Below are 27,328 nucleotides of genomic sequence, written 5' to 3' on the forward strand. Positions count from 1 at the left end.
TTAGTTTTTCTCCTTTTTGATGTTTATAGAATTTTGTTCTGGCTTTAAAAGCAGAATGTAGAGTTTAGGGAAAAATATACATCCGAGAACTCCTGCACATGAGGTCAATATGGCAAATATCTCCACAATAGTCATGTATTTCCCTCTGGTGCTCAGATAAGCCGGGATCATGGCCATCCAGACACTACAGAACAGCAGCATGCTGAAGGTGATGTACTTGGCCTCATTAAAACTGTCCGGTAATGTCCTCACCATGAAAGCCAGAAGAAAGCTGACAGCGGCCAGGAGCCCCATATAACCCAACATGGAGTAGAACCAGAGATCTGAGCCCTCATTACACTGAATGATGATCTTCCCAGGATAAGAGTGATGGTCAAATTCTACATACGGAGGAGACACCAACATCCAAATAACACAAATGAGAACTTGTACAGAAGAACACACCAAGACCACGGAATAAGAGACTCTGGGTGAGATCCACTTCACCCAGACACTGCCAGGTTTGGTGGCTTTGAAGGCAATACAGACTGTGACTGTCTTGGCCAGAACAGAAGAGATACCAATGGAAAAGAAGATCCCAAATGATGTTTGTCTCAGTAAGCAGGTTATGGCCACTGGACGACCAAGGAAGAAGAAGACACAGAGGAAGCCGAGCAAGATGGAGACCAGGAGGATGAAGCTCACAGTCCGGTTATTGGCTCTAACAATTGGAGTGTCCCAGTAATAGACGAAGATTCTCAATACAAACAATGTTATAATAGAAAAAAGTAAAGATAATCCTAAAAATACAAAAACCAAAACATCCTTCTCATAAGATAGAAATTCATAGGGTTTGGGGATACAGATCACTTTCTTCTCATCAGGCCACTCTTCTTCAGGACACTTATAGCAGATGTCACTGTCTACAATTACACAGAGAAATACTGGGGTCAGTAATGTGCTCAGCAGATATATCATACAGACAGAAATATTCATTTAGGATTCATGAACAAAGTCTTCAAGAAAATTCTGACTTTCAATTAACAACCGATAAAAGATTTTTGAAAATTGCAAAAGCGACAAATACACAAGCAAAGTTTTTGTGTTAATTTCCCAGTGACTTGTGTACAAACCTGTGAAGTATCAGAAAGAAGATAATCGAGAAGATTTTCTGAGCCAAGTGCACAAGAATCTTAATTTGTGTTAAAATAAATAAAATAATAATCTGTCCGGCCCGCTGTGTGCTGAATGTTTTATATATTAGAAGCTAATAGAACCATTCCCAACAAGAAGATGTGTGACTATTAAATTATCTCAGGAAGACAACTCGTGTTTAATTAGTTTTTTTTTTTTTTTTTTACTGATTTGTTTTTTTTCTAAATTAGTATAAGTGTCTGTGTGAATTTCTCATCTTCTTCCATCTTATTTGTGTCTCTTGTGGCTTCTTATGTGATGTCATAAGCACCAGTTTTGATGTTGGTGGTCAATATCTAGCAGTGATTTGTGGGTGATGATCCCCCAAAATTATGGGATTATCCAAATCTACATATGTTAGAAAACGTGTAATGAACTCAGTCCATTACAGGTTCACTTATTTATAGTTGCAGTACCACAAACCCCTCATGGACAGGCGTAGCGCTGCGATACATCAACAGGTCTCTATAGGGGTTTATTGAGAAAGTGACTATTCAAAAACATTTCCTGACTGTAGAAAAAAAATTCTCTACCTGAATCCTCGCATGTTTTTGTATTCAGATAAATGTTTCTTAATTTTTTATGAAAACATCAGTCTCACACTAGTTTCTGTCTCCTATAGTGTCTTGCGAAGGTATTTGGCCCCTTGAACTTTTCAACCTTTTGCCACATTTCAGGCTTCAAACATAAAGATATAAAAAATTAAATTTTGGGGGGAAGAATCAACAAGTGGGACACAATTGTGAAGTAGAATGAAATTTATTGGATGTTTTAAACAAATAAAAAACTGAAAAGTGGGGCGTGCAAAATTATTCAGCCCCCTTGCGTTAATACTTTGTAGCGCCACCTTTTGCTGCGATTACAAGTCACTTGGGGTTTGTCTCTGTCAGTTTTGCACATTGAGAGACTGAAATTATTGCCCCTTCTTTCTTACAACACAGCTGGAGCTCAGTGAGGTTGGATGGAGAGCATTTGTGAACATATCATCTCTCTCCACAGATTCTCGATGTGATTCAGGTCTGGACTGTGACTTGGCCATTCTAACACCTGGATACCTTTATTTGTGAACCACTCCATTGTAGATTTTGCTTTATGTTTGGGATCATTGTCTTGTTAGAGATAAATCTGCGTCCCAGTCTCAGGTCTTTTGCAGACTCCAGCAGGTTTTCTTCCAGAATGGTCCTGGATTTGGCTCCATCCATCTTCCCATCAATTTTAACCATCTTCCCTGTCCCTGCTGAAGAAAAGCCCAAACCCTGATGCTGCCACCACCATGTATGACAGTGGGGATCAGGGTGTGTTCAGGGTGATGAGCTGTGTTGCTTTAATGCCAAACATATCATTTTGCATCGTGGCCAAAAACTTGGATTTTGGTTTCATCTGAGCAGAGCCCCTTCTTCTACATGTTTGGTGTCTCCCAGGTGGCTTGTGGCAAACTATAAACAAGACTTTTTATGGATATTTTGAGAAATGGCTTTCTTCTTGTTACTCTTCCATAAAGGCCAGATTTGTGCAGTGTACAGGGACTGATTGTTGTCCTATGGACAGAATCTCCCACCTCAGCTGTAGATCTCTGCAGTTCCAGAGTGATCATGGACCTCTTGGTTACATCTCTCATCAGTCTTCTCCTTGTTTGAGATGAAAGTTTAGAGGGACGGCCGGGTCTTGGTAGATTTGCAGTGGTCTGATACTCCTTCCATTTCAATATGATTGCTTGCACAGCGCTCCTTGGGATGTTTAAAGCTTGGGAAATCTTTTTGAATCCAAATCCAGCTTTAAACTTCTCCACAACAGTATCTGGGACCTGCCTGGTGTGTTCCTTGGTCTTCATGATGCTCTCTGCGCTTTATACAGAACCCTGAGCCTATCACAGAGCAGGTGCAGTTATACGGAGACTTGGTTACACCGGGGGATTCTATTTCTCATCATCAGTCATTTAGGACAACATTGGATCATTCAGAGATCCTCAATGTACTGAGCCGAGTCAGTTTGCTGCACTGAAAGTAAAGGGGCAGAATAATTTTGCACGCCCCAGTTTTCAGTTTTTTTATTTGTTAAAAAAGTTTAAAATATCAAATACATTTTGTTGCAGGTCACAATTGTGTCCCACTTGTTGTTGATTCTTCCCCAAAAAATGTAAATTTGATATCTTTATGTTTGAAGTCTGAAATGTGGCAAAAGGTTGAAAAGTTCAAGGGGTGCGAATACTTTTGCAAGACACTGTATATGCTGGATTATCTCAGGTATAATATATTCTTACCTGTTATATTGGACACTTCCCCCTCAGAACACGGGACACAGTTATAGCAGCAGACATGATATCCTCCATTAGGAGCTCTTCCGTATCCCGGAATACAATGGTCATTACAGCGGCCTTGTGGCATCTTGTACATGCAGTAAATGATACACAATACATACAGTCATACATACAGTGTATATTATTACTGACCAGTCACACAGCTGGATTGTATCATGGCTGTAATATTCCTTATCGGGTAAATGTGCTCCATACTTACAAATGAGGTCCATTGTGCATCTTGTAATATGTATTCTCTTCTTGAGAAGCCACTTTAGGGGGCGTACTGCTGTGTAAGATGCAAGCACATTGCACATTTGGAAGCCCAGAGCAAATTGTAACACTGAGATTCATTGATAACTTGGAAAGCAGCAACTAGCTAGAGCAAGTGCAGAGGGGGATGGTAGCATGGAGGTGCAGGAACATGAGGCAGCTAGCTGGGTGACAGATAGAAAGCAGCGGGGTAGAGGGAAGAGTGCCAGGGAGGTTAGTCCTGAACTGGCACACCCCAACAAGTTTGATAAATTGGCAGATGAGGGGGATATTAGTACAGGGGTAACACTGCTGCAGCAAGATACTTCCTCTGAAAGCCAGGGGAATGTCTGCTCCAGTAAGAAGGGGGATAGGAGTGCAGAGAAGACTAGACAGGTGCTGGTAATTGGGGATTAGGGGAACAGATAGGGCATTCTGTCACGAAGACCAAGATTGTCATACGATGTGTTGCCTTCCTCGCGCTTAAGTTCGACACATTGCGGATCGGGTTGACAGATTACTGGATGGGGCTGGTGTGGATCCAGCGGTCATGGTGCATGTTAGTACAAATGACAAGGCTAGCAGTAGGTGGAAGGTCCTGAGTTCAGGGATCTAGGGAGCAAGTTAAAGGCAAGGACCTCCAAGGTAGTATTTTCAGAAATACTGCCTGTTCTGTGAGCCACACAGAAATGTTAAGGAGGTAAATAAGTGGCTCAAGAGTTGGTGTAGGAAGGAGGGGTTTTGGTTCCTGGAGAACTGGGCCGACTTTGCTGTGGGCTACAGGTTATATGCTAGGGATGGGCTGCATCTCAATGGGGAGGGGGCAGCTGTGCTGGGGGACAAGATGGCTAGACGGTTGGAGGAGTGTTTAAACTGGGGACTGGGGGGAGGGTAACAGATGTAGAGGGCAAGATAGTGTAGAAATGGAAAGAGGGCTAGATACTGTAACTGGGGGTGGAGCGGGGGATGGGGTTAGAGCAGTCATTAGGCAGTGGAAGAGTAGGGAAGATAAATCTATGAAATGTATGTATACGAATGCCCGAAGCCTCACTAACAAGATGGAGGAACTAGAAGTGATGATGTTGGAAGAAAATGATGACATGGTGGGGGTAAGTGAGACATGGCTGGACTCTAGCTATGACTGGGCTGTAAATATACAAGGGTACGGCATGTTTAGAAAGAAGCGTACAAATAAGAAAGGGGGAGGGGTTTGCTTATACGTAAAATCCGGCCTTAAGCCAGTCCTGTGTGAGGACATCTGGGAGGAAAATGATTATGTGGAGTCCTTATGGGTGGAAATTATGAGAGGAACAAAAAATAATAAAATACTGAGAGGGGTTTGTTATAAATCTCCAAATATAACGGAAGAAGCTGAAAATATACTAATAAAACAAATAGATGAGGCCGCAAAGCAGAATAAAGTCATTATTATGGGGGATTTCACCGACCCTGATATCACCTGGGAGACAGAAACCTGCAGATCCAACAAAGGGAACAGCAATAAAAGACAATTACCTATCACAACTAGTGCAGGACCCAACAAGAGGCGAGGCACGACTAGACCTAATTGTAAGAAATGAACCTGACACACTGTCACAAGGGGAGGTCAGGGGACATCTGGGTAATAATGACCATAACATAATAAGTTTTCTTGTACACATTAAGATGTCCATTAGAGGGGGTACAAAACCACTAAACTTCAGGAAGGCCAATGGTCACCAGCTGAGAGAGGAGCTTAGCAGCATAAACTGGGACAATGTCCTCAACGTGACGGGAACACAAACTAAATGGGACATCTTCATAAATATACTAAATAAGAGCATTAGAAATCACATACCCTATGGGAATAAGCGGGCCAGAAATCATAGAAAACCAATATGGCTAACTAATACGGTACAGAATGCAATGAGGGGTAAAAGGAAGCATTTATAGGACTAAAACAAGAGAGTAGCGACACAGCATTAAATACTATAAGGAGAAACATAACCTGTGCAAAAGACAAATAAGAGGCGAAGATGGAGGCCGAGAGGAAAACTGCCAAGGAAAGTAAAAGTAATCCAAAATTATTCTTCAATTACATAAATAATAAGAGAATAAAAACTGACAATGTAATCTGGGAGTAATGGTGGAGGAGGATGAGGAAAAAGCACAAGTATTAAATGCCTTCTTCTCTACAGTGTATACACAAGACAATCCATTGGCCAGCAACATGATTAGGGGGAATGTGAACTCTCAATTAAATGTCACCTGCTTAACCCAGGAAGAAGTGCGGCGCCGCCTGCAAAACACTAAAATAGAGAAATCACCCGGTCCAGATGGAATACACCCCCGAGTTCTGAGGGAATTAAGCATGGTCATAGATAGAGCCTTGTATCTAATATTTAAGGATTCAGTAATGACTGGGTCTGTACCACAGGATTGGCGAATAGCAAATGTGGTAGCAATTTTCAAAAAGTGAGCCTGGAAACTATAGGCCAGTAAGTTTGACTTCTGTGGTGGGAAAGATATTTGAGGGCTTTCTAAGAGATGCTATCCTGGAGTATCTCAATGTAAATAATCTTATAACACCAAATCAGCATGGGTTTATGAGGAATCGGTCCTGTCAGACTAATCTGATCAGCTTCTATGAGGAGGTCAATTCAAGACTGGACATGGGTAATGCAGTGGACGTGGTGTATCTGGACATGGGTAATGCAGTGGATGTGGTGTATCTGGACATGGGTAATGCAGTGGATGTGATGTATCTGGACATGGGTAATGCAGTAGATGTGGTGTATCTGGACATGGGTGATGCAGTGGACGTGGTGTATCTGGACATGGGTAATGCAGTAGACGTGGTGTATCTGGACATGGGTAATGCAGTAGATGTGGTGTATCTGGACATGGGTAATGCAGTGGACGTGGTGTATCTGGACATGCATAATGTAGTAGACGTGGTGTATCTGGACATGGGTAATGCAGTGAACGTGGTGTATCTGCACATGGGTAATCCAGTGGACGTGGTGTATCTGGACATGCATAATGCAGTAGGCGTGGTGTATCGACATGGGTGATGCAGTAGACGTGGTGTATCTGGACATGGGTAATGCAGTAGACATGGTGTATCTGGACATGGGTAATGCAGTAGGCGTGGTGTATCTGGACATAGGTAATGCAGTAGACGTGGTGTATCTGGACATAGGTAATGCAGTAGACATGGTGTATCTGGACATAGGTAATGCAGTGGACGTGGTGTATCTGGACATGGGTAATGCAGTAGACATGGTGTATCTGGACATAGGTAATGCAGTGGACGTGGTGTATCTGGACTTGGGTAATGCAGTGGACATGGTGTATCTGGAATTGGGTAATGCAGTGGATGGGGTGTATCTGGACATGGGTAATGCAGTGGATGTGGTGTATCTGGACATGGGTAATGCAGTGGAGGTGATGTATCTGGACATGGGTAATGCAGTAGATGTGGTGTATCTGGACATGGGTAATGCAGTGGAGGTGATGTATCTGGACATGGGTAATGCAGTAGACGTGGTGTATCTGGACATGGGTAATGCAGTGGACGTGGTGTATCTGGACATAGGTAATGCAGTGGACGTGGTGTATCTGGACATGGGTAATGCAGTAGACGTGGTGTATCTGGACTTGGGTAATGCAGTGGACGTGGTGTATCTGGACATGGGTAATGCAGTAGACGTGGTGTATCTGGACTTGGGTAATGCAGTGGACATGGTGTATCTGGAATTGGGTAATGCAGTGGATGGGGTGTATCTGGACATGGGTAATGCAGTAGACGTGGTGTATCTGGACATGGGTAATGCAGTGGACGTGGTGTATCTGGACATGGGTAATGCAGTGGAGGTGGTGTATCTGGACTTTTCAAAGGCTTTTGATTCTATACCACATAAAAGGTTGCAAAATGAGAATGTTGGGACTGGGGGAAAACATATGCATTTGGGTTAGCAACTGGCTCACTGATAGGAAACAGAGGGTACTTGTTAATGGTAAATATTCAGACTGGGTCACAGTCACCAGTGGGGACCACAGGGATCAGTATTAGGTCCTCTCTTGTTTAATATCTTTATTAATGACCTGGTAGAGGGTTTACAAAACAGGGTGTCCATATTACAGAGCAGGGTGTCCATATTACAGAGCAGGGTGTCCATATTACATAGCAGGGTGTCCATATTACAGAGCAGGGTGTCCATATTACAGAGCAGGGTGTCTATATTTGCAGATGATACTAAACTTTGTAGGGTAATCGATAATGAGGAGGATAGTAGAATATTACAGGGGGATGTAAGGAAACTGGAAGCATTGGGGGCGGAGACTTGACAAATGAAGTTTAATGTTGACAAATGTAAAGTAATGCACTTTGGTCGACGTAATAAAATGTCTGACTATGGACTTAATAGTAAATTACTGGGTAAGACTGCCAATGAAAAAGACTTAGGGATTTTGGTGGACAGCAAGTTTACCTTTAGTGACCAGTGTCAGGCAGCTGCTGCCAAGACAAATAAAATTATGGGATGCATCAAAAGAGGTCTAGATTCTCATGACAAGGACATAGTTATGCCTGTATACAAATCACTGGTACGGCCACACTTAGAATATTGTGCGCAATTTTGGGCCCCAATATACAATAAAGACATAAGTGAACTTGAAAAAGTGCAAAGACGGCAACCAAAATGATTAGGGGAATGGGTGGACTGGAGGACAACGAGAGGTTAACAAACTTGGGGTTATTCAGTTTAGAGAGAAGACGTCTACGGGAAGATCTAATAACAATGTACAAATACATGAAGGGACAATACAAAGAACTTTCTAAGGAGCCATGATGATATCTGGATTGGATGTTCAATGTTTGTTTTTTTGTAGCCAATAAAACTAATAGTTTGTGTAAAAGCAGCCTAATGGTTGGGAAGAACACGTGTGTAATGCTCATGTTTAGCACAGCCGAGCATGCATGTCATGTGAGGAATAATGATAAGAGCTCATCTTACTCTGACATTCTTCCATGTGATGTTTCCTACTTTAATAATGAACTTGCTGAGATTTACTGATATTTCTTTAAAAGTGCCAAAATATTCTAAAGAATATATATCGTCACTGCCGCCAATCTGGTTCCAAACCCAGCTATTTAAGTGCCACGTAAATGTGATTGCACCTCTCTCATTGAATAAAATATCATCTCCATTGGGATCGGTGTAATGGACATTTCTCACATACTTATGCAGCTGAGTGACAAAAAAGAAGGAAGGTTAGAATAATTCCAGCAGATGAGAAAAATCTTAAGTTTCTTAAAAAATATTTTTGATGTCTAAGGCGGGGGGCCTGAAATGCTGTGATTTGTCTGCAGCGTTTTCTTGCAAATCCCATGCCCACTTTGCATTAAAAACCACAGTGCGGACATGCCGGAAACTTTCTGTTTAAAGTGCTGCAGGAAGAACCGAGAGGCGTTCCTTTGTTTTTTTTTTTGTCAGGATTTTGAGGCTGTATTCACCTCAAAACCCTAACCAAAAAGACGGCTCCCATTGAAATCAATGGGAGCCACTCAGGAGCTTTTTCTGGGAGCTGGCTTGTGCATGTCCGCCGGATGCCTAGGCAGAGTGAATTACAGCCTGAACAAGACGCGGGGACGCAGCGCAGAGAAGACTTCTAAAGGTAAGAGAAGAACCAGTGTTGATTGGTAGAATGTATAGCATGTATAGAATGTATAGCATGTATAGAATGTATAGCATGTATAGAATGTATAGCATGTATAGAATGTATAGCATGTATAGAGTGTATAGTATGTATAGAATGTATAGCATGTGTAGAATGTATAGCAGGTATAGAATGTATAGCATGTATAGAATGTATAGCAGGTATAGAATGTATAGAATGTATAGCATGTATAGAATGTATAGCATGTATAGAATGTATAGAATGTATAGCAGGTATAGAATGTATAGCATGTATAGAATGTATAGCAGGTATAGAATGTATAGCATGTATAGAGTGTATAGTATGTATAGAATGTATAGCATGTATAGAATGTATAGCATGTATAGAGTGTATAGCAGGTATAGAATGTATAGCAGGTATAGAATGTATAGCATGTATAGAATGTATAGCAGGTATAGAATGTATAGAATGTATAGCATGTATAGAATGTATAGCATGTATAGAATGTATAGCATGTATAGAGTGTATAGTATGTATAGAATGTATAGCATGTATAGAATGTATAGCATGTATAGAGTGTATAGCATATATAGAATGTATAGCATGTATAGAATGTATAGCATGTATAGAATGTATAGCATGTATAGAATGTATAGCAGGTATAGAGTGTATAGCATGTATAGAATGTATAGCATGTGTAGAATGTATAGCAGGTATAGAATGTATAGCATGTATAGAGTGTATAGTATGTATAGAATGTATAGCAGGTATAGAATGTATAGAATGTATAGCATGTATAGAATGTATAGCATGTATAGAATGTATAGCATGTATAGGATGTATAGCAGGTATAGAATGTATAGCAGGTATAGAATGTATAGCATGTATAGAATGTATAGCATGTATAGAATGTATAGCATGTATAGAATGTATAGTATGTATAGAATGTATAGCATGTATAGAATGTATAGCATGTATAGAATGTATAGCAGGTATAGAATGTATAGCATGTATAGAATGTATAGCATGTATAGAATGTACAGCAGGTATAGAATGTATAGAATGTATAGCATGTATAGAATGTATAGCAGGTATAGAATGTATAGAATGTATAGCAGGTATAGAATGTATAGCAGGTATAGAATGTATAGAATGTATAGAATGTATAGAATGTATAGCAGGTATAGAATGTATAGAATGTATAGCAGGTATAGAATGTATAGAATGTATAGCATGTATAGAATGTATAGCAGGTATAGAATGTATAGAATGTATAGCAGGTATAGAATGTATAGCAGGTATAGCATGTATAGAATGTATAGCATGTATAGAATGTATAGCATGTATAGCATGTATAGAATGTATAGCATGTATAGAATGTATAGCAGGTATAGAATGTATAGAATGTATAGCATGTATAGAATGTATAGCATGTATAGAATGTATAGCATGTATAGCAGGTATAGAATGTATAGAATGTATAGCAGGTATAGCATGTATAGAATGTATAGCATGTATAGAATGTATAGCATGTATAGCATGTATAGAATGTATAGCATGTATAGAATGTATAGCAGGTATAGAATGTATAGAATGTATAGCATGTATAGAATGTATAGCATTTATAGAATGTATAGAATGTATAGCATGTATAGCATGTATAGAATGTATAGCATTTATAGAATGTATAGAATGTATAGCATGTATAGAATGTATAGCATTTATAGAATGTATAGAATGTATAGCATGTATAGCATGTATAGAATGTATAGCATTTATAGAATGTATAGAATGTATAGCATGTATAGCATGTATAGAATGTATAGCAGGTATAGAATGTATAGCATGTATAGCAGGTATAGAATGTATAGCAGGTATAGAATGTATAGAATGTATAGAATGTATAGCATGTATAGAATGTATAGCAGGTATAGAATGTATAGCAGGTATAGCAGGTATAGAATGTATAGCAGGTATAGAATGTATAGAATGTATAGAATGTATAGCATGTATAGCATGTATAGAATGTATAGCAGGTATAGAATGTATAGCAGGTATAGCAGGTATAGAATGTATAGCAGGTATAGAATGTATAGCATGTATAGAATGTATAGCATGTATAGCAGGTATAGAATGTATAGCAGGTATAGAATGTATAGAATGTATAGAATGTATAGCATGTATAGAATGTATAGCAGGTATAGAATGTATAGCAGGTATAGCAGGTATAGAATGTATAGAATGTATAGCATGTATAGAATGTATAGCATTTATAGAATGTATAGAATGTATAGCATGTATAGCATGTATAGAATGTATAGCATTTATAGAATGTATAGAATGTATAGCATGTATAGCATGTATAGAATGTATAGCATTTATAGAATGTATAGCATGTATAGAATGTATAGCATGTATAGAATGTATAGTATGTATAGAATGTATAGCATGTATAGAATGTATAGCATGTATAGAATGTATAGCAGGTATAGAATGTATAGCATGTATAGAATGTATAGCATGTATAGAATGTACAGCAGGTATAGAATGTATAGAATGTATAGCATGTATAGAATGTATAGCAGGTATAGAATGTATAGAATGTATAGCAGGTATAGAATGTATAGCAGGTATAGAATGTATAGAATGTATAGCAGGTATAGCATGTATAGAATGTATAGCATGTATAGAATGTATAGCATGTATAGCATGTATAGAATGTATAGCATGTATAGAATGTATAGCAGGTATAGAATGTATAGAATGTATAGCATGTATAGAATGTATAGCATGTATAGAATGTATAGCATGTATAGCAGGTATAGAATGTATAGAATGTATAGCAGGTATAGCATGTATAGAATGTATAGCATGTATAGAATGTATAGCATGTATAGCATGTATAGAATGTATAGCATGTATAGAATGTATAGCAGGTATAGAATGTATAGAATGTATAGCATGTATAGAATGTATAGCATTTATAGAATGTATAGAATGTATAGCATGTATAGCATGTATAGAATGTATAGCATTTATAGAATGTATAGAATGTATAGCATGTATAGAATGTATAGCATTTATAGAATGTATAGAATGTATAGCATGTATAGCATGTATAGAATGTATAGCATTTATAGAATGTATAGAATGTATAGCATGTATAGCATGTATAGAATGTATAGCAGGTATAGAATGTATAGCATGTATAGCAGGTATAGAATGTATAGCAGGTATAGAATGTATAGAATGTATAGAATGTATAGCATGTATAGAATGTATAGCAGGTATAGCAGGTATAGAATGTATAGCAGGTATAGAATGTATAGAATGTATAGAATGTATAGCATGTATAGCATGTATAGAATGTATAGCAGGTATAGAATGTATAGCAGGTATAGCAGGTATAGAATGTATAGCAGGTATAGAATGTATAGCATGTATAGAATGTATAGCATGTATAGCAGGTATAGAATGTATAGAATGTATAGCAGGTATAGAATGTATAGCAGGTATAGAATGTATAGCATGTATAGCAGGTATAGAATGTATAGCATGTATAGAATGTATAGAATGTATAGAATGTATAGCATGTATAGAATGTATAGCAGGTATAGAATGTATAGCAGGTATAGCAGGTATAGAATGTATAGCATTTATAGAATGTATAGAATGTATAGCATGTATAGAATGTATAGAATGTATAGCAGGTATAGAATGTATAGAATGTATAGCATGTATAGAATGTATAGCATTTATAGAATGTATAGAATGTATAGCATGTATAGCATGTATAGAATGTATAGCATTTATAGAATGTATAGAATGTATAGCATGTATAGCATGTATAGAATGTATAGCATGTATAACATGTATAGCAGGTATAGCATGTATAGCATGTATAGAATGTATAGCATTCTGCCAATCTACGCTGGTTCTGCATTGAACCTTAAACTTCCTACAGCTAGTAGTGTTCGATCGAGTACGAGTATTTTGAATACCGTAGTATTCTCATTGAACACCTACTCGATCGGACACTACTCGCTCATCTCTAAGGGAGCGTTCACACTACCGTCGGTGTCCGACATGTAGTGTCCGCTCCTAGTGTCCGCTCAAAATCTGTCACGGACACTAGGAGCGGACACTAGATGTGTCCGTGACACCTGTCATTCACTTTAATGAGCATCGGGTGCGTTCTTTTGCACTCCGTGCCCGTCCTTCCCTGTCCGCAAGAGAAGATGTCCGACTTCTCAAGCGGACAGAAAAAAGCTGCATGCAGGACAGGGAAGGACGGGCACGGAGTGCAAAAGAACGCACCCGATGCTCATTAAAGTGAATGACAGGTGTCACGGACACATCTAGTGTCCGCTCCTAGTGTCCGTGACAGATTTTGAGCGGACACTAGGAGCGGACACTACATGTCGGACACCGACGGTAGTGTGAATGCCCCCTAACCCTTAGAAGACCAAACGCTATTTTTTTGCATAATTTGTAACACACCCAGCTTATTACAAACAGACTCACTCCTCTCTGCACCTCCCCTGGGAATCTTATTATTGCACTTTAGGAACTGAAGACATTTCAGAGTAAAATAAAAACATTTCTGGTTCTATGTGAAATAAAAATGAACTTTGGAAATATTGGAGAAATCAATCTCTTGAGGCTTGCCCATCTCTAGTAGTGATCCAGCTCCATATCCTGGGCATTGTGGTGTTTTTCCCACAGCGCTTTTCACGGAGGGTCCACAGAAGTTTCCTCCGCAGACTTTCTGCTTCCATTATATCTATTGGGAAACCGCCCGTGTTTTCGTAGATATAATTGACAGTTTTGGAAATTGCAGCGTGTTGACTGCGCAGATTTTTTCACAATGTCTGGATGGGATTTTCTAGAATTTCATTCCCTTTTCAGGAACTGTAAAATGCCAGTTTTTTTTTCTCATGGTGTTTTTGCCGCGTGGGGCCCAATTCTCATTTTGCGTTAAAATAACATACACGCTGTGATTTCCAATACAGATGCAGCATGCTTATGGAGACACCAGTGGTTTAGATATAATTAGCTTTTTCTAATGTAGATTGTCAGCCCCACATAGAAATCACAATGTACATTTTCCCCCCTATCAGTATGTCTTTGGAATATGGGATGGAAATCCATGCAAACACAGGGAGAACATACAAACTCCTTGCAGATGGTTTTTTGCCTTTGGCAGGATTTGAGCACCAGGACTCCAGTGCTGCAAAGCTGAAGTGCTAACCACTGAGCCACCGTGTGGCCCCTGGTTTAGATATAATTGAAGCAGAGAGTATGCAGAGGAAACTTCTGCAATCTTTCTGTGAAGAAGGCTGCAAGAAGAAACGTGTTGCGTCACCGCCACTTTTCCACAGCACATTTTTTGCTGTTGTCTTGTCACATAGATGTGTATAGGACCAGGCTGTCGCTACATTATATGGCCGCTATGAAATGAATGACACTTTGTAAAGAGAGAAGCAGTCACAGCTCTTACACAGGTACCACGGTCCACTCACACAGCTGATCAGTGGGGGTTCCAGGTGTTGGAACCCCAATTGTTTGTTGTTTTTACCTTTTTTTCCCCTTTTAATTAGGAAACACCTGGGGCATTATTAGTAAGGGGGTCTATTTATGGGGCACACAGGGGCATTATTAGTAAGGGGGACTATTTATGGGGCACACAGGGGCATTATTAGTAAGGGGGACTATTTATGGGGCACACAGGGGCATTATTAGTAAGGGGGACTATTTATGGGGCACACAGGGGCATTATTAGTAAGGGGGACTATTTATGGGGTACACAGGGGCATTATTAGTAAGGGGGACTATTTATGGGGCACACAGGGGCATTATTAGTAAGGGGCACTATTTACATGGGGTACACAGGGGCATTATTAGTAAGGGGGTCTATTTATGGGGCACACAGGGGCATTATTAGTAAGGGGGACTATTTATGGGGCACACAGGGGCATTATTAGTAAGGGGGACTATTTATGGGGCACACAGGGGCATTATTAGTAAGGGGGACTATTTATGGGGCACACAGGGGCATTATTAGTAAGGGGGACTATTTATGGGGCACACAGGGGCATTATTAGTAAGGGGCACTATTTACATGGGGTACACAGGGAAGTTAATAATTTAAAGATACACTTGGGGGTATTATTCTTTATTGGGGGTTTTATTATATATTTTATAACTAGGGGTAGCATTAGGATGGGTGCAGGTAAGGACAATGTGGGTCAGGTGCCTGGAAAAGTGAGGAGCCTAAAATGTGTGCACTGCAAACTTTACAGAGACTGGAAGAAATGGTCATGGCGGTCCAGATGAAAGAGATGGGCAATGTGACCATGTCTATTGGCTGAAAGGGGATTAACCCCATGCATGCTGGACTGCACTGTTACAGCGGAAGAGGCTGCGACCCTGACACCACGGCCGCACCTGCTGCACAGTCCTAATAACATTGTATTAATAAATAAGAGGCAGTTCTGAAATTAGAACTAAAAGGAATCTAGAAAATGTGTGATTAATGAGAGGAAGGAGTTCTACCAAAATACAACTTCTTACACATACCCAGCGCCGCACCTCCCATGAGGCGACCTGAAGCGAGCGCTTCAGGTGGCGCTATGCCAGGGCCTCAGGGAGGGCGGCATTTTTGCTAAAGTAAGCCAGTCCATGACAAGCTGTCCTGGACTGGCTTAGTACGGAGCGGTGGTTTGGGGAGGCCACTGGAGCAGCGCTGCTCCAGCAGCCTCCCCAATCGCTCAGGCAGAGCGCAGGCAGTCTCCGGGCCTGCTCTCTGCCGGCGAACGGCGCTAAGCCCCGCCCCCTCTGATAAGCCGCGCTCCCTCCGCTAAGCCACGCCCCCGCTCTGCCCCCTCCCCGGCTTTCTGCACTTCGCCTCGGGCGGCGAAAGGAGCAGGTTCACCCCTGCACATACCACTTACTTCTTGGATTGTTCCATATTTATTTCTGGTCATCTTGTGAATGGCAAGAGCCAGGATATAAACTGATATATATGTATGGTAGAAGTTTCTATCTTTACAAATGAGAGGTTGCCAAAGTTTATGGTGATTGTTGCAATATACATAATTATTACCAAATATCTTAAGGAAATCATCACTGTCTTTATTTTTTTTAAGGCAGGAATATTTTGTATACAAAAGCTCATCTAATATTTGGTCATCTGGGCGGCTTAATGAAGTTATATTATACATCATGTATTTAATGTGAGGAATTGTTTTATCTTGTAACATGAAAATGATGCTGCAGTTGATCAATGGATATAAATCTCTTCTGTATTCCAAGGATTGCATCCAAGAGTCGTGAAGGATCAGAGTGTGTTTCTCTAAGTAATATTTATTGAGTATGATATACTCGGCATATTGCATGGTGTATTGGCCAAATATCACCAGGATTGTAGCCGTTGATTTGCTTATTGTATTAGCCGTCAGTCGTCTATTATTTTCTTCAGAACCAGTCAGTCGTAAAATAAATTCAATGCAGATCCCATTCTGCTCCATTTTCTGCTTCAGTTGTAATAACCCCATATCACCACTTATATCTGGTGGGGCGATAATTCCAACCCAATTCCATCCAAAGTATAGGAGACAGCTAACAATAGCAGTATATAGGACCTGATCATCTGGAATCATCCTGAATAGACGTGCTGATGGTTCTTTATCATTCTTGAAGGGGTCAAAATCTCCATAAATGATCTGCAGAAAGAGAATTTACTAGAGATGAGCGAACACTAAAATGTTTGAGGTTCGAAATCCGATTCGAACAGCCGCTCACTGTTCGAGTGGGTTTCAAACCCCATTATAGTCTATGGGGAACATACTCGTTAAGGGGGAAACCCAAATCCGTCTCTGGAGGTTCACCAAGTCCACTATGACACCCCAGGAAATGATGCCAACACCTCTGGAATGCAACTGGGACAGCAGGGGGAGCATGTCTGGGGGCATCTAACACACCAAAGACCCTCTATTACCCCAACATCACAGCCTAACAACTACACACTTTCCACATTCAAAAAAAACTCTATCAAAGTGGGAAAATACCTGGAAACCTTCTTTACTCCCCAAATGGATGGACACAAACCCCAATTTAAACTCAACAAACATTAACAAGCACCCCTTTAAACCACGTTCCCCATGACAACCACAGATGGAATAGGCAATGGGAAATCCTTCAGTCCTCACCCTCAACTGTCATTGTAGATGTGTGTGTGTGTGTGTGTGTGATGTGGTAAGACCTTCCAAAATGTACTTTTCTAGCCCTTAACATGAACCCTTCCAAACAAAGTTACAGGACCTTAAGCTGAGCTTACCAGCAGAGATTGAGGCCCATGGCATGAGTTAAGCCTTGCACCAGCGTGTGTCCCATAACATCAGGCGGGCCCTAAGTTTTGCGCTTTGCACAAAGTTCCACTTGACCACCGACACGTGGACAAGTGCATGCGGCCAGGGACGCTACATCTCAATCACGACACACTGGCTGAATGTAGTTGAGGCTGGGACCGGGTCACAAACTGTGGCGGCCTGCCTTCTCTCCCCGCCAATTATTTCTGGCAGGAGTGCTGAAACACCACCCTCTTCCTCCTCCTCCTCCACCATTGAATCGACCCCAGCTACTGGCGTGGGGAGACGTCAGCAGGCCGCGGTGAAGCTCATCAGCTTGGGGGACAGACAGCACAGTGCCTCCGAGGTCAGAGATGCCATCCTGGATGAGATGGCAATGTTTTTTGCCCTGCTGCACCTTGGCCCAGGTGCAGGTTGGCGTATGTGATAATGGCCGGAACCTGGTAGCAGATCTGGAGCTAGCCAGACTCAAACAAGGTCCACACATGGCCCACGTTTTCAAATTATTGGTGCAACTGTTTCTAACAACTTAACACAATTTACCCAAGGTACTGGTTAAAGTGCGGCGCTTAAGCTCCCACTTTGGCAAGTCTACAGTACCTGGTGCTAGCCGCAATACACTCCAGCAATGCCTACATCTGCCTGAAGCACCTACTGTTGTGCAAGGTCACCAAACGCTCAAACCCTAGATACTATATGTTGAGCAGTGTGTGTGAGCAGCAGAGACCTTTGATGGAGTTCCATCTACAAAACCCAAGGGTTCCTCAAAGTCAGCTCCCTCAGTTTCTGCACCATGAGTTTCCATGGGTGGCAGAGTTATGGCTAGAGGCAGAGGCATGGATAGGGGTGATGTCTAGGGGCAAAAGCAGTGTGGATGTGGAGGCAAGCTAAGCAGGGAAAAATGTGGCTACAGTCAGAGGCATGTCCAGAGTCTCAGGACAGCTGCATGACAGAAGCTAGGCCTGAGCCAGCAAGGCTCTATTTTCTAGCTTCCTTAGAAAAATTCCCCCATCGAGGCCACGTTCCTCGATGGGGGAGATAATTTGTAAATGTATAGGTCGAGGACAAACTGAGTGTGGTTTACACACTTTGCAATGCTACTCCCCATCTCCCAGGCCTTTCATTCCAGGCTAAAGTATAGCGCAACCCACCCACATGCCCAAGGCTTCAACTGCCACATCTTAAAACTTCTGGCCCAGGAGATGTTGGCATGTTGTCATGTGTGATAATGGCCGGAACCTGGGATCGGCTCTGTAGCTTGGCAGGCTGCAACATGTTCCATGCCTGGGCCACGTTTTTAACTCAGTGCTGCAACGGTTTTTAAAAAAGTACCGCAATGCTCCTGAGCTACTGGTGAAAGTGCTGCGCTTGTGCAGATAGTTTTGAAAGTCTATAGTTGCCGCTGCTATCCTCTATGCACTCCTACAATGCCGGTATCTGCCCGAACAACGGCTGTTGTGCGACGTCTCCACACTGCTGGAACTAAACATATCATGTGTTGAGCAGAGTGTGTGAGCAGCACAGACCTTTGATGGAGTTCCAACTCCAAAACCCTAGGGTTCATCAAAGTCAGCTCCCTCAGTTGCTCAACCATGAGTGGCCATGGGTGGCAGACTTATATGAAATCCCATCCCATCCATTGCACTGGACACAAAACATTAGCATGCGCTCATCAGGGTACAACACAGACCAGGCCCGAGCACCAGGAACAGGTGTTAGAAATACTGCAGCATCCGCCATTTCCTTTCAATTTTGTGGTTGTGGACCCGCCACCGACGTTTCTGGACCTCAGTGGGGATGATGAGGCACAGTTGCCATCAGGGCAAGCTGTGGTTATGTGTGATTTGCAGTAAGGGGACAGTGCGCAATCGGAAGAGGAGTTGGTGGACGACGAGGCCACCGACCCCACATGGACAGGGGTGATGTTTAGGGGCGAAAGCAGTGTAGATATGCCAACCCCAAGGTACTTGTGCACATTACTTTTTATACATTTCCCAGAATCACTTCGGTAGGGACAGGTTCCAGTCAGGACTCCCAATACTAGAGGGGTGATCCTGAGTTAGGACCAGGGTCATATTAGGTACACGTTGCATGGATTATTAGTGTGAATGGGTGTTTTTTAATCCATACACCCTGAGTGCTGGAACTCTTTTCCTGTTGCAATTCCCTGCCTCCTTTTGGACACTACGGACCTCCAATACGTGACCCCGTCTACTACGCTATTTGGTGAGTCACGTGTCTTGATTATAATTGGTAAGACCACCGTGTCTTATGTGTCTCATGAAATTTGAGATAGAGTGTATTCTGATCGAGTTACCTTATTTTAAGCCGATATTGCAATAGTAGTAATTGTATGGTTCATGTCTTTATTATTGAGCATGCATTAAAAGTTGTTTTAATACAATTTCAATTATTCAATTTTTGGATTTCTATAATTGTTTGAATAATTGGTGGTTAACATAAATACATACCTTGGTACATTTATGTTTGCCCAAATAATTTGGGGATTTCACACTGACAACCCAGGTGAATGTGCCAATACCCAGAAATGTTCCATTTATGTATACCAGTTAGCTACGGGGGTGGGGGGGGGGCACACTGTTAGAACGTGGATTGAGCGTATATGGGCTGAGCATTTCAGTGTATGCCAGTTAGTTCCGGGGGGTACACTGTTAGGACGTGGATTAAGGATATATAGGGTATGTGGGAATACACACTTTCAGTGTATCCCACTTAGTATTATCCCCACCGCGGAGAGCTAGGTAGCGCTGATGCAGCCTGTGAATCCCACGTTAGCGTTAGTGGGTAGACACTGTGACATTCTTTTTTTGATTCTCCCTTCAATGTAACTCTTAAAAGAGCTGTTGGCTTTCTTCTCCTCTCCTCTCCCATCCTATCCTGTCCCTGCCAAGCAGAATCTAATCCCTATCTAAATGGACGGAGACCTCCGTCCCTGGCGAAGTGCAAGCTCTGACTGACTCGAAGATGGCCGCCGCTGTTCTTCTGAATCAGAGGTCACATGTTTTCGGCAGCCAATGGGTTTTTAGTATTTTTTTCACTGCCTCCGTTGTTGTAGTTCCTGTCCCACCTCCCCTGCGCTGTTATTACAGGGAAGGTGGGAGGGGAATCAAGTTTTCAGTCACTTTACCACGCGGTTCTCGATTTGATTCGAACATGGCAAACAGCGTGATATCAGATCGAACATGTGTTCGATAGAACACTGTTCGCTCATCTCTAGAATTTACTTACAGTTCAAACTTGCTTTCCTAAAAGGAATATAGTCTTTGCTGTCTGCAGGATATGATGGATATGCTACAGTTATTACATGGATGTGATGTTCTCTTCATGTGGATATACATATAAAATAAATAGCAAACTTATAATGAACACAGAGACATATTCATCAAGATCAGCTATTCTCAGCATACAGACATGGCAGTAAGTGTTGTCACCCCCACTAAGAAATCATCAATAACTAAAACCTTTCATTATATATTTGGTTACTCACAAGAAAGACGTCCTGGTGCTTTTTGAACTCTTTTAATGAATTCCCCAAGATAATTTACTGAAAAGAAAAGAACTACTTCTATGTCTGTGTAGAAACTTTCTTTCCTCCATAACCTCCATCAATAGATAAGGGGTTGACCTGACTTTTTTGCTTTATGGCCCATTATTAGGATGAACAAATGGTGATTCACCTCCAAAGAACAAAAATGGACGCCAACAGGTATATCACCAGGAAATACACATCAGACATGCTTACAATAATGATGGACATGCAAATAGATCTGTACAACATAACTATAGGACAGTTCAGAAAAAGCAATAGGAATTCCAGCAATAGTTAGTGGATTAGGTGAAATTGGACAATTAAGCAATTACCGAGATTAATGGTAGAATTCAATAGAGGTGGGATATAATCACCTAGAAAATAGTGACTTGGTGAATCTGAGATTCTTCTGCTGCTGCTGCCTACATGTACAGATGACCCTTTCATGGCCAATAATCTAATTTTGTCTGACAATTGTGCAATAAAGCAGTTTCATCTCTATGCACAATCTTTAAACATTCATTTTTTTAAAGACAAGACAATCCTGTTGGTGAAAATAACTACTGCTATTCTAACTTGTGTGATAAAATACACAATGTGACAGAGCATTGTTGTTAATCTGAAAAAAATATCAATGTTAGTTGATTAAGAGTCTCATTATATGCCCGTGATCACAAATCTAAAAAAGAATCTCAGTTATTTCAGCGTTTTTTGCTCAGCTCAGTCAAAGGAGGATATTGCATCTGAGAGAGATGTGATCTTGAGTCAGGCTTATAGTGGGTACAGAGAGGATTCAGAGCCCTTTAAATTTTTCACTCTTTGTTTAATTTCAGCCATTTCCTAAAATCAAAAAAGGTCATTTGGTTTCTCATTAATGTACACCCAGAACCCCATCTTGACAAATAAAAAAAATGGAGATATTTTTGCAATTTTTTTTGTTCTTTTTGTAGATTGTGAGCCCCATATAGGGATTTTTTTTCCCTATCAGTATGTCTTTGTAGAATGGGAAGAAATGCACACAAACATGGGGAGAATTCCTTGCAGTTTTTGTTCCTGGTGGGATTCAAACCCAGGACTTCAGCGCTGCAAGGCTGCAGTGCTAACCACTGAGCCACATTTTTGTAAATTTTTAAAAAAAGAAAAACTGAAACCTCCCACGGCCATAAGTTTTCAGAGACTTTGCTCAGTATTGAGTATTTGCCCCTTTTGAGCTAGTACAGCCAGGAGTCTTCTTGGGAATGATGCAACAAGTTTTTTACATCTGGATTTGGGGATCCTCTGCCATTCTTCTTTGCAGAACCTCTCCAGTTCCGTCAGGCTGGATGGTGAACATTGGTGGACAGCCATTTTCAGGTCTCTCCAGAGATGCTCAATGGTTTCATGTCCCATTTAGGGTCCATCACCATCAATGGGAGTTAAACTCAAGTATTGACCCATAGAACATAGCGTCAGCTGCTTCTGGCTCCATATACCGATTAGTACTGAAAACACACAATTCCAAGCAGCTGACCCATGCTGGGGCCATCAGTATATCCCACCCTACTGATCAGATATTTATGGCTTGTGCTGAAGAATAGCCATAAAGCAAACATTTCTGGACAACCCCTCTAATGTCTGACCGTAATGTATAATCTCATATGACATCATTAATTATTGTATAGTATATTAGATAATACAGATATGTAAAAGCCACTCACCTGTGTGTGCTTATATACACTGATGATATCATTCATTACCTGCACTGAGTCATAATTAGAGTCACTCACAAAAGCCATCACTTCTCCACGATCTCTACAGGAATAATTGGGAACCTCCGGCTGTTTTCCAGACAATATACTTAAGGCAGAGTGTATGGTTTTGAATGCACATCCACAAGTATCAAATATATGATACCCCAGAGTCATGTTGGGTAGAAGGTCAGGATTCCTGTTAATCTCATCCACAGCAATGATGAAGGACAAGATGCTTTTATATTCTTCAGTATCAGGTCTATAAACAATAAGAATACACATAATAAGAGACATTTCTAGAGGTCCATCACTTTCAATGGTGCTTTATAACTGATGTTACACAGATACATACATAACCCCTTCCTGACCTCCACTATACATAGGAGCACATGGAGAGGAATCATAGTTTGATCCATGTAGGTAAAAGGGTTATTGAGCATTAAGATGTATATCTTGCTTGTGTCCTACAGAGTTGTCTCTTATATTCTTATATACATCCATGTCAGAGGGAGTGATCAGTGACCATTTTAAGGTGCTAGCCCAGTAGATAGCACCTTAGGGACTCTAGGGTCCACTTAATGGCTAAATACTCCCTCTCCACAAAGCGGTAGGTTTTTACAGGTGGTGTAAACAAGTGGTGTCTAACCCTACATCAGAGGCATCAGTCTGAACCAAAAATTCTTTTGTGAAGTCAGGTGTGACCAAAACCTCCTGTTTGTAGAGAACCGACTTCAGCTCCTGGAATGCCCCCTCAGCCTCTTCACTCCATTTGACCATTTCAGAACTTGGTCCCTTAGTTAGAGCTGTCAGTGGGGCTGCAATAGTTGCAAAGTTAGGAACCTGTGATAGTAGCCAACAATGCCCAATTACTTGCTTTTTATTTAAGGGTTAAGGCTAATTTAGCTCATTCTGCTCATGGAAATCAGTGCAGAACCTCATGGTACGATCTGACTTAGGAATCAAAGCAATGGGATTTGACCAGTCTCTCTTAGATTTCACAGTGTCCCCAAGTGCCTACATATCTTTGACCTTCTTAGATATGACTTGTCTATGAGCTTCAGGTATCCGGGACTGTTTTAGAGTAATTTGTACTAGAGATGAGCGAACACTGTTCGATTGAGTAGCTACTCGATTGAATATCAGGTCGTTCGATGTATTCGATTCCAATTGAATATCAGGCCGCAAACGCAGTAACAATTTGTATCCCCTCCCACCTTCCCTGGCTCTTTTTTTGTACCAATAACTGTGCAGAGGAGGTGGGACAGGAACTACGACAACATAGGAATTGAAAAAAATGGAAAAACCCATTGGCTGCCGAAAACATGTGACCTCTGATTCATAAGAATAGTGTCGGCCATCTTCTTCTCATTTTCGTTTTGGAGTGATAGGGAGAGCTTGTTCTCAGTGTGAGAAACAGATTGTAGTGTTTTATAGGCAGGAAAAAACAGCTCTTTTCAGAGCTACACTGCAGGAACACTGTATACATATAGTGAAACTGCAAATCATGCAGAAGCGTAGCAGCAGGGGACGTGGGCGAGGACGTGGATATCCAGCTGGGTATCCAGTCCACAGTCCAGGTACTGGAGAGGGACTGCTAGCACCCATTTCACTCCTCCTCCTCCTCCTCCTCCAACCCCAGCCCCTTCACTGTTATGTAATTGTTAAAAAACTTTAATTTTCTTTTTTTTAATTAATTTTTCATAGATACCCCCCCAGGGCCTGAAAATTTATGTTTTAGGGCTCCAGCCCAAGGGCCTGAAATCTAGTTTTTTAGGGGTCACCCCAAGGGGATACAAAATAAAACACTGCTGCTGCATGGCTCTAGTCACCCCAAGGGCCAAAAAAATGAAAAACTGCTGCTGCATGGCTCTCGTCACCCCAAGGGCCAAAAAATAAAACACTGCTGCTGCATGGATCTAGTCACCCCAAGGGCCAAAAGATAATACACTGCTGCTGCATGGCTCTAGTCACCCCAAGGGCCAAAATCTCTGCTGGTACAAGGCTGAAGTCACCTGAAGGGCCTCAATCTCTGCTGGTAGCTCAGCTTAAGGGCATGTAACTTAATTTGGAAGGGCCTATGTTAAGGGCCATAAAAGTGAATTTTGGAAGGTCTTACCACATCACACACACACACACACACACACACACACACACACACACACACACACAATGACAGGTCAGGGTGGGGACTGATGGATTTCCCATTGCCTTTTCCATTTGTGGTTGTCATGGACAACATGATTTAAAGGGGTGGTTGTTAATGTTTGTTGAGCTTAAATTGGGGTTTGTGTCCATCCATTTGGGGAGTAAAGAAGGTTTCCAGGTATTTTCCCACTTTGATAGAGGTTTTTTTGAATGTGTAAAGTGTGTAGTTGTTAGGCTGTGATAGTGGGTTAATAGAGGGACTTTGGTGTGTTAGATGCCCCCAGACATGCTCCCCCTGCTGTCCGAGTTGCATTGCAGAGGTGTTGGCATCATTTCCTGGTGTGTTATAGTGGACTTGGTGACCCTCCTGTTTTGAATGGTGGGATCCCCTGAAACGAAGCACTTTCCCCCCCATAGACTATAATGGGGTTCGATATTCGTTCGAATAGTCGAATATTGGGGGCTATTCGAAACGAATAACGAATATCGAATATTTTACTGTCCGCTCATCTCTAATCTGTACCTGCGGCTCAGTGACAATGTCATGTTCTGTCACATGGGTACATGCAGGCGACTCAGAGAACACATTATCCTACCAGGTCCATTGCCAGTCATTCAAAAGGTACTTCTATGATGGGTAGGGGTACTAAAGCAGTCCTAAAGTGTGACACAAGAGCGGTTAGTTGACACTCTGGGCAGGAGTTAGACTACTCTTGAATATGGTTATCAATTCCTGGCCAGTAGAAATGCTGTAGAATGTGCTCTTTGGTCTTTTTGTACCCCAGGTGTCCTCCTAACACATACTTATGTGCCAAATCTAACCCAAGCCGTTGATAGGGCCGGGGCACCACCAATTGCTCAACAATTTCTCCCCATATTTGGTTCACCCTATACAATAGGTCCTAGTTCATAGACATATAGGGGAACTCCTTATCAGCCCCTGCATACTGGGGTTCATTGTTTACCACTTTTACATTTTCACTGGCATATGCCAGATTAGGATCGCTTATTTGAGCAGTCCCAAAATTGTGATGGGACACCTTGAGCTCTGACACCTAGGGAACCCCCTCCTGACCTTCAGCATCACCAACTAACACAGAAAGGGAAAAAATCATTACTATCTTGGGTCACCCCCACATCTGGAGTTTCCCTGTCAGGATCAAAGGGTTCAGGGTTAACCTTAGGTAAGACATTATACACATTCACATTTTTAGGGCATGGCGGCTTCTGCTTTTTCCACATATCCCAGAACAGAGGAAAATCCCTCTCTATGATCACATTATGGAACAGGGACTTAACCACACCCACTATGGAACAGGTACTTAACCACACCCAGTTTGTGAGAGGTGGGACCAGTGGTTGTTTTTCTGGTAACCTCTGCAATATAACATTCCCTAGTTTCACCATGTATGCACAAGACCCCGACAGTTTGTCAATTATACAGTGTAAAGACAACCAGATCTTGATGCACCAAGGTTGCCAGGCTCCTAGAGTCCAGAATAGCCAGTAAATCACACCCAGCCATAGTCACATTGCACATTTGTGGTTCAGTTGTAGTTTCTGCGGAACAAATGGCTAGAGCAAACAGGTATACCCGCCTAGTACTGCCGCAATTTATTGGTTCCATCTCAGGGGACAGTGGGGAGCAACATGACCCAGTTCTTGGCACCATCAAATCCACTTTGAGATCTGGATTTAAAGTTCACAGTCCCTGCTGCCTGTTCCCCTCTGAGCATCCTCCCATCACAACCTTCTTCACCCCCACAGTAGTTGGTACAGTCTTACCTATCTTGGGGGTAACAGGCTTGAGAGATGACTGCAGTAGCTCCTTTTTGGCTCAGTACCGTTCCATCAAACACACATTAGCTGGTCAGCCATTGCACTTGTCTAGTACCACTCTCTCCACTATCTGTGCTGGAGTGGCCTCCTCAGGCTGAACCCATTTCCTCATCAAATACACTAGATCATGCATCAGGAATTGGGGTGGGAGACTCTCAGAGAAAGTCCAGTGGTGCACTCTCCCAGTACGTACATGCACGTTCACCCCAAGATGTACCAAGATCTCACATCTCAGTTTGGGGTAATCCTTAGCCTTCTGTTCACACAGGTCAAAGTAGGCCTTCTGAGTTTCCACATTGAGAAACAGTGCCAT

General features: G+C 41.6%; 1 protein-coding gene across 1 annotated transcript; it reads right to left on the reverse strand.

The window, feature by feature from the left end:
• On the reverse strand, window positions 1-27,328 carry LOC142187830 (vomeronasal type-2 receptor 26-like). Its single transcript, XM_075261679.1, has 6 exons — window positions 27,209-27,328; window positions 23,678-23,871; window positions 23,038-23,290; window positions 17,026-17,106; window positions 3,434-3,557; window positions 1-902 (listed from the first exon to the last, which is right to left on the reverse strand). The coding sequence occupies exons 1-6, from the start codon at window positions 27,326-27,328 to the stop codon at window positions 1-3; spliced, it is 1,674 nt and encodes a 557-aa protein (XP_075117780.1).

Source organism: Leptodactylus fuscus, chromosome 1 (genome assembly GCF_031893055.1).
Source record: "Leptodactylus fuscus isolate aLepFus1 chromosome 1, aLepFus1.hap2, whole genome shotgun sequence".
In the NCBI taxonomy this organism is placed as follows: Eukaryota; Metazoa; Chordata; class Amphibia; order Anura; family Leptodactylidae; genus Leptodactylus; species Leptodactylus fuscus.